General features: G+C 39.1%; 1 protein-coding gene across 1 annotated transcript; it reads right to left on the minus strand.

The window, feature by feature from the left end:
* Positions 1–6,579: 6,579 nt before the first annotated feature.
* On the minus strand, positions 6,580–11,115 carry LOC107660380 (serine-aspartate repeat-containing protein I-like). The gene is made up of 5 exons (XM_016449660.1): positions 11,081–11,115; positions 8,107–10,997; positions 7,190–7,951; positions 6,658–7,107; positions 6,580–6,596 (listed from the first exon to the last, which is right to left on the minus strand). Exons 1-5 carry the CDS (start codon positions 11,113–11,115, stop codon positions 6,580–6,582), a joined length of 4,155 nt encoding a protein of 1,384 aa, XP_016305146.1.
* Between the last annotated feature and the right edge of the window lie 2,943 nt (positions 11,116–14,058).

Raw genomic sequence — 14,058 nt, forward strand, 5'->3', positions numbered from 1 at the left:
CACCTTCATCCATCCCACTATCATCATCAACCCCACCAGCACAGCCCTCACTTTCAGCAACCTCTACATTGTCTTCCTCATCCTTACCATCATCAGCAAACTCACAGCCTTCATCATCCTCACCATCTTCATCATCAGCATTAGCATCAACATCTTCAGTACTATCATCTACACCATCTTCATCAGTCCCACTATCATCATCATCATCATCATCATCAACCCCTCCAGCACAGCCCTCATTATCAACAACCTCTACATTATCTTCCACATCCTTGACAACGTCTTCAGTACTATCAACATCACAATCCTCATCTTCACCATCCTCATCACCACCTTCATCAATCCCACTATTGTCATCATCACCATCATCTTCAACACTATCATCTACATCTTCTTCAGCAACATTACCGTCATTAACAGCATCTTCAATAATATCATCTACACCATCTTCATCAGTCCCACTATCATCAATCTCACCAGCACAGCCCTCACTATCAGCAACCTTTACATCATCTTCAACATCATCAGTAAAATCACAGCCTTCATCACCAGCAATAGCATCAACATTTTCAGTACTATCATTTACACCATCTTTATCATCTTCATCATCAGCATCATTTTCATCAGTCCCACTAGTGTCAACATCATCATCATCTACTTCAACACTATCATCTACACCATCTTCATCATCTTCAGTGACATCTTCCTCAGTCTCACTATCATTATCATCTTCAAAACTAACATCTACACAAACTTCATCCTCACCATCCTCAGCACCATCAGTCTCACTATTGTCACCATCACCGTCTTCTTCAACACTATCATCTACACCATCTTCATCGTCTTCACAATCTTCAACAACATTTCTGTCATCTTTATCATCTACATTATCTTCCTCATCCTTACCATCATCAACAAACATACAGACTTCATCACCATCCCCACTATCTTCAACTCCAACATTAACATCTTCAACACTATCATCTACACCATCTACATCAACTTTGCCATCTTCAACACCAACATTACCATCATCATCATCATCATCATCATCAACATCTTCAATAACATCAACTACATCATCATCTTCACCACCTTCAGCACCATCTTCATCAGTCCCACTATCACCTTTGTCAACCACTCCAGCACAGCCCTCATTATCAACAACCTCTGCATCGTTTTCCTCATCTTTATCATTATCAGCTAACTCACATGCTTCATCACCAGAATTAACATCATCATCGACAGCATCTTTAATATTATCAACAAAACAATTCTCATCATCTTCACCATCCTTATCACTACCTTCAATCCCACAATTATCATTATCTTCAGCACCATCATCTACACCATCTTCATCACCAATATTACCATCATTATCATCAACATCTTCAATGCTATCATCTACACCACCTTCACCATCTTCATCAGTCCCATTATCATCATCATCAACCTCACCAAGGCAGCCCTCACTTTCAACAACCTCTACATCATCTTTCACATCCTTCCTATCATCAGCAAACTCAAAGCCTTCATCACCAACATTAACATCTTCAAAAATATCATCTACACCATCTTCATCGTCTTTGCCATCCTCATTACCATCATCATCATCAGTCCCACTACTGACAACTTCATTTTCAACACAATCTTCTACACTATCTTCATCATCTACACCATTTTCAGTGACATCTTCATCAGTCCCACTATCATCATCATCATCATCATCTACACCATCTTCACCATCCTCTGCACCATCTTCATCAGTCCCACTATTGTCAACATTATCATTGCCATCATCTTCTTCAACATTATTATTTACACCATCTTCATCATCTACACTATCTTCACCATCTTCATCAATCCCACTATCACCATCAACCTCACCAGCACATCCCTCAATATCAACAACCTCTACATTATCTTCCACATCCTTACCATCAGCAGCAAATTTGCAGCCTTCATCAACATCACCGTCATCTTCGCCACCATCATTAGCATCATCAACATCTTCAATAATATCATTTACACCATCATCTTTACCATCCTCAGCACCATCTTCATCAGTCCCACTATTGTCAACATCATCATCTTCTTCAACACTATCATTTACACCATCTTCACCAACATCACCATCACATTTATCATCAACACCACCATCCTCAGCCTCATCTTCATCAGTCCCACTATCATCATCTTCATCAACCCAACCACAACCGCCCTCATTATCAGCAACCTCTACATCATCGTCCTCATCATTACCATCATCAGGAAATTCGCAGCATTCATCACCATCCCCATCACTATCATTATCATCAACCTCACCAGCACAGCCCTCAATATCAACAACCTCTATATTATCCTCCACATCCTTACCATCATCAGCAAACTCGCAGCCTTCATCACCACCCCCACCAACATTAACATCATCAACTACATCTTCAATACTATCATTTACACCATCCACACCATCATCTGCACCATCTTCATCTGTCCCACCATCATCATCATCTTCACCATCTTCGTCAATACCACTATCATCATTATCAACCCCACCATCACAGCCCTCAGTTTCAGGAACCTCTACATTATCTTTCTCATCCGTACAATCATCAACAAACTCACAGCCTAACTCACCATTCCCACTATCTTCATCACCAACATTAACATCAGCATCAACAACATATTCAACACTATCATCTACACCGTCATCATCACCGTCACCGTCACCATCATCTTCAGCACCAAAATCATTGCCATTATCATCAACGCTTCCAGCACAGCCCTCACTATCAACAACTTCTGCAGCATTTTCCTCATCCTTATCCTCATCAGCTAACTCACAGGTTTCATCGCCAGAATTAAAATCATCATCAACTACATCTTTAATAAAATCAACAAAACGATCCTCATCATCTTCACCATCCTCATCAGTCCCACTATTGTCATCATCTTTAACACTATCATCTACATCATCTTCATCACCAACATTATCATCATCATCATCATCATCAACCCAACCAAAACAGCCCTCATTATCAGCAACCTCTACATTATCTTTCTCATCTGTTCAATCATCAACAAACTCACAGCCTAACTCACCATCCCCACTATCTTCATCACCAACATTAACATCAGCATCAACAACATATTCAACACTATCATCTATACCGTCATCATCACCGTCACCTTCAGCACCACTATCATTGCCATCATCATCAACCCTTCCAGCACAGCCCTCACTATCAAAAACCTCTGCAGCATTTTCCTCATCCTTAACATCATCAGCAAGCTCACAGCCTTCATCACCATCCCCACCAACATTAACATCATCAACAACATCTTCAAAACTATTTACTCCATCTAAACCATCATCTGCACCATCTTCATCAGTCCCACCATCATCATCATCTACACCATCTTCACCAGTTCCACTATTGTCATCATCTTCACCCCCTGCATCTTCTTCAACATTATCATCTACACCATCTTCATCATCTTCACAATCTTCATCATTAACATTACCATCATCTTCTTCATCATCCACATCCTCAATACTATCTTCTACACTATCTTCAACATCTTCATCAATCCCACTATCATCGTCAACCTCACCAGCACAGCCCTTACTATCAACAACCTCTACATCATCTTTCACATCCTTACTATCATCAGCAAACTCAAAGCCTTCATCACCATCCCCACTATCTTCATCACCAACATTAACATCTTCAAAAATATCATCTACACCATCTTCATCGTCTTTGCCATCCTCATTACCATCATCATCATCAGTCCCACTACTGACAACTTCATTTTCAACACTATCTTCATCATCTGCACCATTTTCAGTGACATCTTCATCAGTCCCACTATCATCATCATCATCATCATCTACACCATCTTCACCATCCTCTGCACCATCTTCATCAGTCCCACTATTGTCAACATTAACATTGCTATCATCTTCTTCAACATTATTATTTACACCATCTTCATCATCTTCTCTGTCTTCATTATCAACATCTTCAATAATATCATCTACACTATCTTCACCATCTTCATCAATCCCACTATCACCATCAACCTCACCAGCACATCCCTCAATATCAACAACCTCTACATTATCTTCCACATCCTTACCATCAGCAGCAAATTTGCAGCCTTCATCAACATCACCATCATCTTCACCACCATCATTAGCATCATCAACATCTTCAATAATATCATTTACACCATCATCTTTACCATCCTCAGCACCATCTTCATCAGTCCCACTATTGTCAACATCATCATCTTCTTCAACACTATCATTTACACCATCTTCACCAACATCACCATCACATGTATCATCAACACCACCATCTTCAGCCTCATCTTCATCAGTCCCACTATCATCATCATCATCATCATCAACCCAACCACAACCGCCCTCATTATCAGCAACCTCTACATCATCGTCCTCATCATTACCATCATCAGGAAACTCGCAGCCTTCATCACCATCCCCATCACTATCATTATCATCAACCTCACCAGCACAGCCCTCAATATCAACAACCTCTATATTATCCTCCACATCCTTACCATCATCAGCAAACTCGCAGCCTTCATCACCATCCCCACCAACATTAACATCATCAACTACATCTTCAATACTATCATTTACACCATCCACACCATCATCTGCATCATCTTCATCAATCCCACCATCATCATCATCTACACCATCTTCACCATTTTTGTCAATATCACTATCATCATTATCAACCCCACCATCACAGCCCTCATTTTCAGGAAGCTCTACATTATTTTTCTCATCCGTACAATCATCAACAAACTCACAGCCTAAATCACCATCCCCACTATCTTCATCACCAACATTAACATCAGCATCAACAACATATTCAACACTATCATCTATACCGTCATCATCACCGTCACCTTCAGCACCACTATCATTGCCATCATCATCAACCCTTCCAGCACAGCCATCACTATCAACAACCTCTGCAGCATTTTCCTCATCCTTATCATCATCAGCTAACTCACAGGCTTCATCGCCAGAATTAAAATCATCATCAACTACATCTTTAATACAATCAACAAAACGGTCCTCATCATCTTCACTATCCTCTTCAATCCCACTATTGTCATCATCTTTAACACTATCATCTACATCATTTTCATCGCCAACATTATCATCATCATCATCATCATCAAAAACATCTTCAATACTATCATCCACACCATCCTCGTCAGTCCGACTATCATCATTATCATCATCCTCACAAGCACAGCCCTCAATATCAGCAACCTCTACATTATCTTCCACATCCTTAACATCATTAGCAAACTCACAGCCTTCATCAACATTCCCACCAACATTAACATCATCAACAACATCTTCAATACTATCATTTACTCCATCTAAACCATCATCTGCACCATCTTCATCAGTCCCAACATCATCATCATCTACACCATCTTCACCATCCTCGGCACCATCTTCATCAGTTCCACTATTGTCATCATCATCACCACCATCATCTTCTTCAACATTATCATCTACACTATCTTCATCATCTTCACAATCTTCATCATTAACATTACCATCATCTTTATTATCATCCACAACCTCAATGCTATCATCTACACTATCTTCATCATCTTCATCAATCCCACTATCATCGTCAACCTCACCAGCACAGCCCTTACTATTAACATTATCAGTGCCACTACTGTCAACATCATCATCTTCAACACTATCATCTACACCATCTTCAGCAACATTACCGTCACCTTCATCATCAACACCACCATCTTCAATACTATCAACTGCTCCATCTTCATCATCCTCAGCCTCATCTTCATCAGTCTCACTATCATCATCAACCCAACCAAAACATCCTTCAACATCAGCAACCTCTACATCATTTTCCTCATCATTACCATCATCAGCAAATTCACAGCCTTCATCACCATCCCTACCTTCTTCAACAACACCGTTAGCATCAACATCTTTAATACTATCACCTACACAAAACTCATCATCTTCAACATCCTCAGCAGCAACTTCATCAGTCCCACTACTTTCATCATCATCTTCTGCAACATTACCATCTAGACCTTCTTCATCACCAACATTACAATCACCTTTGTCATCAACACCACGATCTTCAATACTATCAACTTCTCTATCTTCATCATCCTCAGTCTCATCCTCATCAGTCCCACTATCATCATCAACCCAATCAAAACAGCCCTCATCATCAGTAACCTCTACATCATTGTCCTCATCATTACCATCATCAGCAAATTCACAGCGCTCATCGTCATCTCCACCATCTTCACCACCAACATTAACATCATCATTATCAACAATAACATCTTCAATACTATCATTTACACCATCATCTGCACCATCTTCATCAGTCCCACCATCATCATCATCTACACCATCTTCACCACCTTCGTCAATACCACTATCATCATTATCAACCCCACCATCACAGCCCTCATTTTCAGGAACCTCTAGATTATCTTTCTCATCCGTACAATCATCAACAAACTCACAGCCTAACTCACCATCCCAACTATCTTCATCACCAACATTAACATCGGCATCAACAACATATTCAACACTATCATCTACACCTTCACCATCATCTTCAGCATCACTATCACTGCCATCATCATCAACCCTTCCAGCACAGCCCTCACTATCAACAACCTCTGCAGCATTTTCCTCATTCTTATCATTATCAGCTAACTCAGAGGCTTCATCGCCAGAATTAAAATCATCATCAACTACATCTTTAATAAAATCAACAAAACGATCCTCATCATCTTCACCATCCTCATCAATCCCAATACAGTCATCATCTTTAACACTGTCATCTACATCATCTTCATCACCAACATTATCACCATCATCATCATCATCATCATCATCATCGTCATCAAAATCATCTTCAATACTATCATCCACAACATCCTCATCAGTCCCACTATCATCATTATCATCAACCTCACAAGCACAGCCCTCAATATCAACAACCTCTACATTATCTTTCACATCCTTAACATCATCAGCAAACTCACAGCCTTCATCACCATCCCCACCAACATTAACAACTATCAACTACTCCATCTTCATCATCCTCAGGCTCATCTTCATCAGTCTCACTATCATCATCCACCCAACCAAAACATCCTTCAACATCAGCAACCTCTACATCATTGTCCTCATCATTACCATCATCAGCAAATTCACAGCCTTCATCACCATCCCTACCTTTATTTGCACCATCATCATTTTCACCATCTTTATCAGTCCCACTATTGTCAACATCATCATTTTCAACACTATCATCTACACCATCTTCACCAACATTACCGTCACCTTTATCTTCAACACCACCATCTTCAATACTATCAACTACTCCATCTTCATCATCCTCAGCCTCATCGTCATCAGTCTCACTATCATCATCAACCCAACCAAAACAGCCTTCAACATCAGCAACCTCTACATCATTGTCCTCATCATTACCATCATCAGCAAATTCACAGCCTTCATCACCATCCCTACCTTCTTCAACAACACCGTTAGCATCAACATCTTTAATACTATCACCTACACAAAACTCATCATCTTCAACATCCTCAGCAGCAACTTCATCAGTCCCACTACTTTCATCATCATCTTCTGCAACATTACCATCTAGACCTTCTTCATCACCAACATTACAATCACCTTTGTCATCAACACCACGATCTTCAATACTATCAACTTCTCTATCTTCATCATCCTCCGTCTCATCCTCATCAGTCCCAATATCATCATCAACCCAATCAAAACAGCCCTCATCATCAGTAACCTCTACATCATTGTCCTCATCATTACCATCATCAGCAAATTCACAGCGCACATCGTCATCTCCACCATCTTCACCACCAACATTAACATCATCATTATCAACAATAACATATTCAATTCTATCAACAACATCTTCAATACTATCAATTTCACCATCATCTGCACCATCTTCATCAGTCCCACCATCATCATCATCTACACCATCTTCAACATCTTCGTCACACTATCATCTACATCATCTTCATCACCAACATTATCATCATCATCATCATCATCGTCAACCCAACCAAAACAGCCCTCATTATCAGCCACCTCTACATTATCTTTCTCATCCGTACAATCATCAACAAACTCACAGCCTAACTCACCATCCCCACCATCTTCATCACCAACATTAACATCAGCATCAACAACATATTCAACACTATCATCTACACCGTCACCATCATCTTCAGCATCACTATCATTGCCATCATCATCAACCCTTCCAGCACAGCCCTCACTATCAACAACCTCTGCAGCATTTTCCTCATCCTTATCCTCATCAGCTAACTCACAGGCTTCATCGGCAGAATTAAAATCATCAACTACATATTTAATACAATCAACAAAACGATCCTCATCATCTTCACCATCCTCATCAATCCCAATACTGTCATCATCTTTAACACTATCATCTACATCATCTTCATCACCAACATTATCATCATCATCATCATCATCGTCAACCCAACCAAAACAGCCCTCATTATCAGCCACCTCTACATTATCTTTCTCATCCGTACAATCATCAACAAACTCACAGCCTAACTCACCATCCCCACTATCTTCATCACCAACATTAACATCAGCATCAACAACATATTCAACGCTATCATCTACACCGTCATCATCACCGTCACCATCATCTTCAGCACCACTATCATTGCCATCATCATCAACCCTTCCAGCACAGCCCTCACTATCAAAAACCTCTGCAGCATTTTCCTCATCCTTAAAATCATCAGCAAGCTCACAGCCTTCATTACCATCCCCACCAATATTAACATCATCAACAACATCTTCAAAACTATCGTTTACTCCATCTAAACCATCATCTGCACCATCTTCATCAGTCCCACCATCATCATCATCTACACCATCTTCACCAGTTCCACTATTGTCATCATCTTCACCCCCTGCATCTTCTTCAACATTATCATCTACACCATCTTCATCATCTTTACAATCTTCATCATTAACATTACCATCATCTTCATCATCATCCACATCCTCAATACTATCATCTACACTATCTTCATCATCTTCATCAATCCCACTATCATCGTCAACCTCACCAGCACAGCCCTTACTATCAACAACCAATACATTATCTTCCACATCATTACCATCATCAGTAAACTTGCAGCCTTCATCACCATCCCCATCATCTTCATCACCAACATTAACATCAACATCTTCAATTCTATCATTTACACCATCATCATTTTCACCATCTTTATCAGTCCCACTATTGTCAACATCATCATCTTCAACACTATCATCTACACCATCTTCACCAACATTACCGTCACCTTTATCATCAACACCACCATCTTCAATACTATCAACTACTCCATCTTCATCATCCTCAGCCTCATCGTCATCAGTCTCACTATCATCATCAACCCAACCAAAACAGCCTTCAACATCAGCAACCTCTACATCATTTTCCTCATCATTACCATCATCAGCAAATTCACAGCCTTCATCACAATCCCTACCTTCTTCAACAACACCGTTATCATCAACATCTTTAATACTATCACCTACACAAAACTCATCACCTTCAACATCCTCAGCAGCAACTTCATCAGTCCCACTACTATCATCATCATCTTCTGCAACATTACCATCTAGACCTTCTTCATCACCAACATTACAATCACCTTTATCATCAACACCACCATCTTCAATACTATCAACTTCTCCATCTTCATCATCCTTAGTCTCATCCTCATCAGTCCCACTATCATCATCAGCCCAATCAAAACAGCCCTCATTATCAGTAACCTCTACATCATTGTCCTCATCATTACCATCATCAGCAAATTCACAGCGCCCATCGTCATCTCCACCATCTTCACCACCAACATTAACATCATCATTATCAACAATAACATCTTCAATTCTATCAACAACATCTTCAATACTATCATTTACACCATCCACGCCATCATCTGCACCATCTTCATCAGTCCCACCATCATCATCATCTACACCATCTTCATCATCTTCACCATCTTCGTCAATGCCACTATCATCATTATCAACCCCACCATCACAGCCCTCATTTTCAGGAACCTCTACATTATCTTTCTCATCTGTACAATCATCAACAAACTCACAGCCTAACTCACCATCCCCACTATCTTCATCACCAACATTAACATCAGCATCAACAACATATTCAATACTATCATCTACACCGTCATCATCACCGTCACCATCATCTTCAGCACCACTATCATTGCCATCATCATCAACCCTTCCAGCACAGCCCTCACTATCAACAACCTCTTCAGCATTTTCCTCATTCTTATCATCATTAGCTAACTCACAGGCTTCATCGCCAGAATTAAAATCATCATCAACTACATCTTTAATAAAATCAACAAAACGATCCTCATCATCTTCACCATCCTCATCAATCCCACTATTGTCATCATCTTTAACACTATCTTCTACATCATCTTCATCACCAACATTATCATCATCATCATCAAAAACATCTTCAATACTATCATCCACAACATCCTCATCAGTCCCACTATCATCATTATCATCAATCTCACAAGCACAGCCCTCAATATCAACAACCAATACATTATCTTCCACATCCTTAACATTATCAGCAAACTCACAGCCTTCATCACCATCCCCACCAACATTAACATCATCAAGAACATCTTCAATACTACCATTCACTCCATCTACCCCATCATCTGCACCATCTTCATCAGTCCCACCATCATCATCATCTACACCGTCTTCACCCTCCTCGGCAGCATCTTCATCAGTTCCACTATTGTCATCATCATCACCATCATCATCTTCTTCAACATTATCATCTACACTATCTTCATCGTCTTTACAATCTTCATCATTAACATTACCATCATCTTCATCATCATCCACATCCTCAATACTATCATCTACACTATCTTCATCATCTTCATCAATCCCTCTATCATCGTCAACCTCACCAGCACAGCCCTTACTATTAACAACCTCTACATTATCTTCCACATCATTACCATCATCAGTAAACTCACAGCCTTCATCACCATCCCCATCATCTTCATCACCAACATTAACATCAATATCTTCAATACTATCATTTACACCATCATCATTTTCACCATCTTTATCAGTCCCACTATTGTCAACATCATCATCTTCAACACTATCATCTACACCATCTTCACCAACATTACCGTCACCTTTATCAACACCACCATCTTCAAAACTATCAACTACTCCATCTTCAGCCTCATTTTCATCAGTCTCACTATCATCATCAACCCAATCAAAACAGCCCTCATCATCATTAACCTCTACATCATTGTCCTCATCATTACCATCATCAGCAAATTCACAGCGCTCATCGTCATCCCCACCATCTTCACCACCAACATTAACATCATCATCAACAATAACATCTTCAATTCTATCAACAACAGAATCCTCATCCTCTTCACCATCCTCAAAATCATATTCATCATTCGCACTATTTTCATCACCACCACCACCACAACCATTTTCATCATACTTCTCTTCTTCAAGTTCACCTCATCAATTCTCACCATCTTCACCACTACCCTCATCATCTTCACCATCAACACCAGCAATAATTCCACCTACTCCATCATCTTCATCAACACTGTCATCATCAGCAGCCTCATCATTTCCATCACCAACTTCAACTTCATCATTCTCAACAACCTCATTATCAGGTTACTATTTTATTTAAAAATAATTATGAACTAACTTATAATTATGAACTAAATTGACTCACCAAAATATCACAATATTTTTATGTGAGATCAAATATTATATATTAAGAGTCAGGAAAACACTGAAACTGAGTGATTGTTGTGCTTTTAAAAACAGCCTGGCATCTCAACTTTTCAAAGTCACTAAAGGTAATCTTCCCAACAAATAGTAGTGCTATATGGGAAGAACCATGATAAGGGTTGACAAAATGTACAAAGTCATTGTGCATCCATGAAGAAGTAATTACAGAATTAGTTTATGATAAATCTTTATGATAAATCATCTGCCAATTATTTACCATCATCTTCTCTAACAGCATCAACAGCCTTTCCACTATTTCCAACATCTCAGCGATCTTCAACACCAACCCCACCATCATCGCAGACACCATCCTCACCAACTTCAGCACCATCACCATCATCATCCTCGCTTTCAGCAACACCAATACTAATGTCATCATTGACCCCAGCACCATCTTCATTACCAAATTCACCATCCCCAACACTGTCTTCATCAATAACCTCACCGCCGTTATTACCACCAGCAGCAAAACCATCATCCTCTTTTTCTCCACCAATCTCGTTGACTTCAATGACTACATCACCATCTACATCATCCTCACCATCATTACCAACCATCCCATTATTTCAGTCATCCTCACTGTCATCATCACCAAACTCTCCATCATTCTCAGAAACATCTTCACCACCATCGTCATCATCATTCTTGCCATCATCCCCAAACTCTCCATCATTTAGACCATCCTCACCATCAACACCCTTTATGGATAAGAAGAAAGTGACCACAGGCCTGCGTGTGCATGTGCGCTCCAAGGCTAATATGCAAGCAACACTGAAGGCTGTGCAGGATGTAAGTCATTCCTAAAATTACTTTCAATAGTGCACAAATATGCTTTTCTGCAAACAAAAACTGCTCCTCGATTAAAATGTTACAGAAAATACGGTTAATACAGTTTGTTTAGTATTAAAACATTAAACTCATATATTGATTGTTGACTAGCATTAATAAATTAACAACACTGGTAACAGCACACTTACATTAGAGAGTATTGTAAGTAATATTGTTCTTCTCTGGGTTTAGTTTGTTCTTCACATGGAAGCCGTCATGAGGAGACAGCAGGCTGAAGACTGCAGGCTACGAGTGTTACACAGCACAGCTATGAAAAAATAAACGTGAAATGAACACCTCACTGAACATGACATCCATGGCACAATAGCTGCTCTATGTAAATATAATTTTTCTGAATATTCTGTGTTTTACAGAAACCTCATTTCCTGAGTATGTTACTAAATGGAAATGTGCTTTTTCACTAGGTGGCACTACAGCATAAAACATGAGTAAATAGCACATCACTGGAACAGATGTAGGCCTTTTGTACAAACATTTCATGGATAAAATCATATTAAAAATGTCAAAGAAAGATAAAACCTGAGATCACTGAAGCTCTCATTACTATAAGCAAAAAATGTATAGCCCACACAAATATCGAGTTAATTATGCTGGTAAACCATATACATTTTTTTTGTTTAAGTTTTGTTTTTTTTTGTCTTTATTTCCAAAGTGTTTTTTTTTTTTTTTTTGGTCGAACAAATTTTGTTGTTTTCCAATGCTTTTTTGAATGTGCTGAGTCTCAGATTTTGTGTGGATATTTTGCATTTACGTTTTAGAAACATTTGTTTTAATTTAGTTTGATCAAATTTAAATCTGAGTGCCCTCTGAGTTTTATCTCTTCATCTGCTTGCGTGCTTTGTAAATAGAAAATATTTGGAATTATGTACAAACATTTTTGTGGGTGCATTCTTTGTAACAAAATCATTTTCCTGCATTCCACTCAAATTATTTTCTTTTGAGGAACATAACTTTCTACCTTGACGCCATGCGTCATAGCAGAAAAGGTGTGTTAGGTTGCCAGTAAGAAGAAGCAATCTTAAAAAAAAAAAAAAAGTGTGGTGTTTGTGAAAAATTACAAAATACTTTGGGTCAGTTACTAGAGGGAGAATATAGGGCATTTTAACATATATAAATATATTGATTTTTACAGCATTGTTCCATAGAAGAGTTTTCCTGCACTCTTCATATATATATATATATATATATATATATATATATATATATATATG

This window comes from Sinocyclocheilus anshuiensis, unplaced genomic scaffold (assembly GCF_001515605.1).
Source record: "Sinocyclocheilus anshuiensis isolate Anshui unplaced genomic scaffold, SAMN03320099.WGS_v1.1 scaffold850, whole genome shotgun sequence".
NCBI lineage: Eukaryota > Metazoa > Chordata > Actinopteri > Cypriniformes > Cyprinidae > Sinocyclocheilus > Sinocyclocheilus anshuiensis.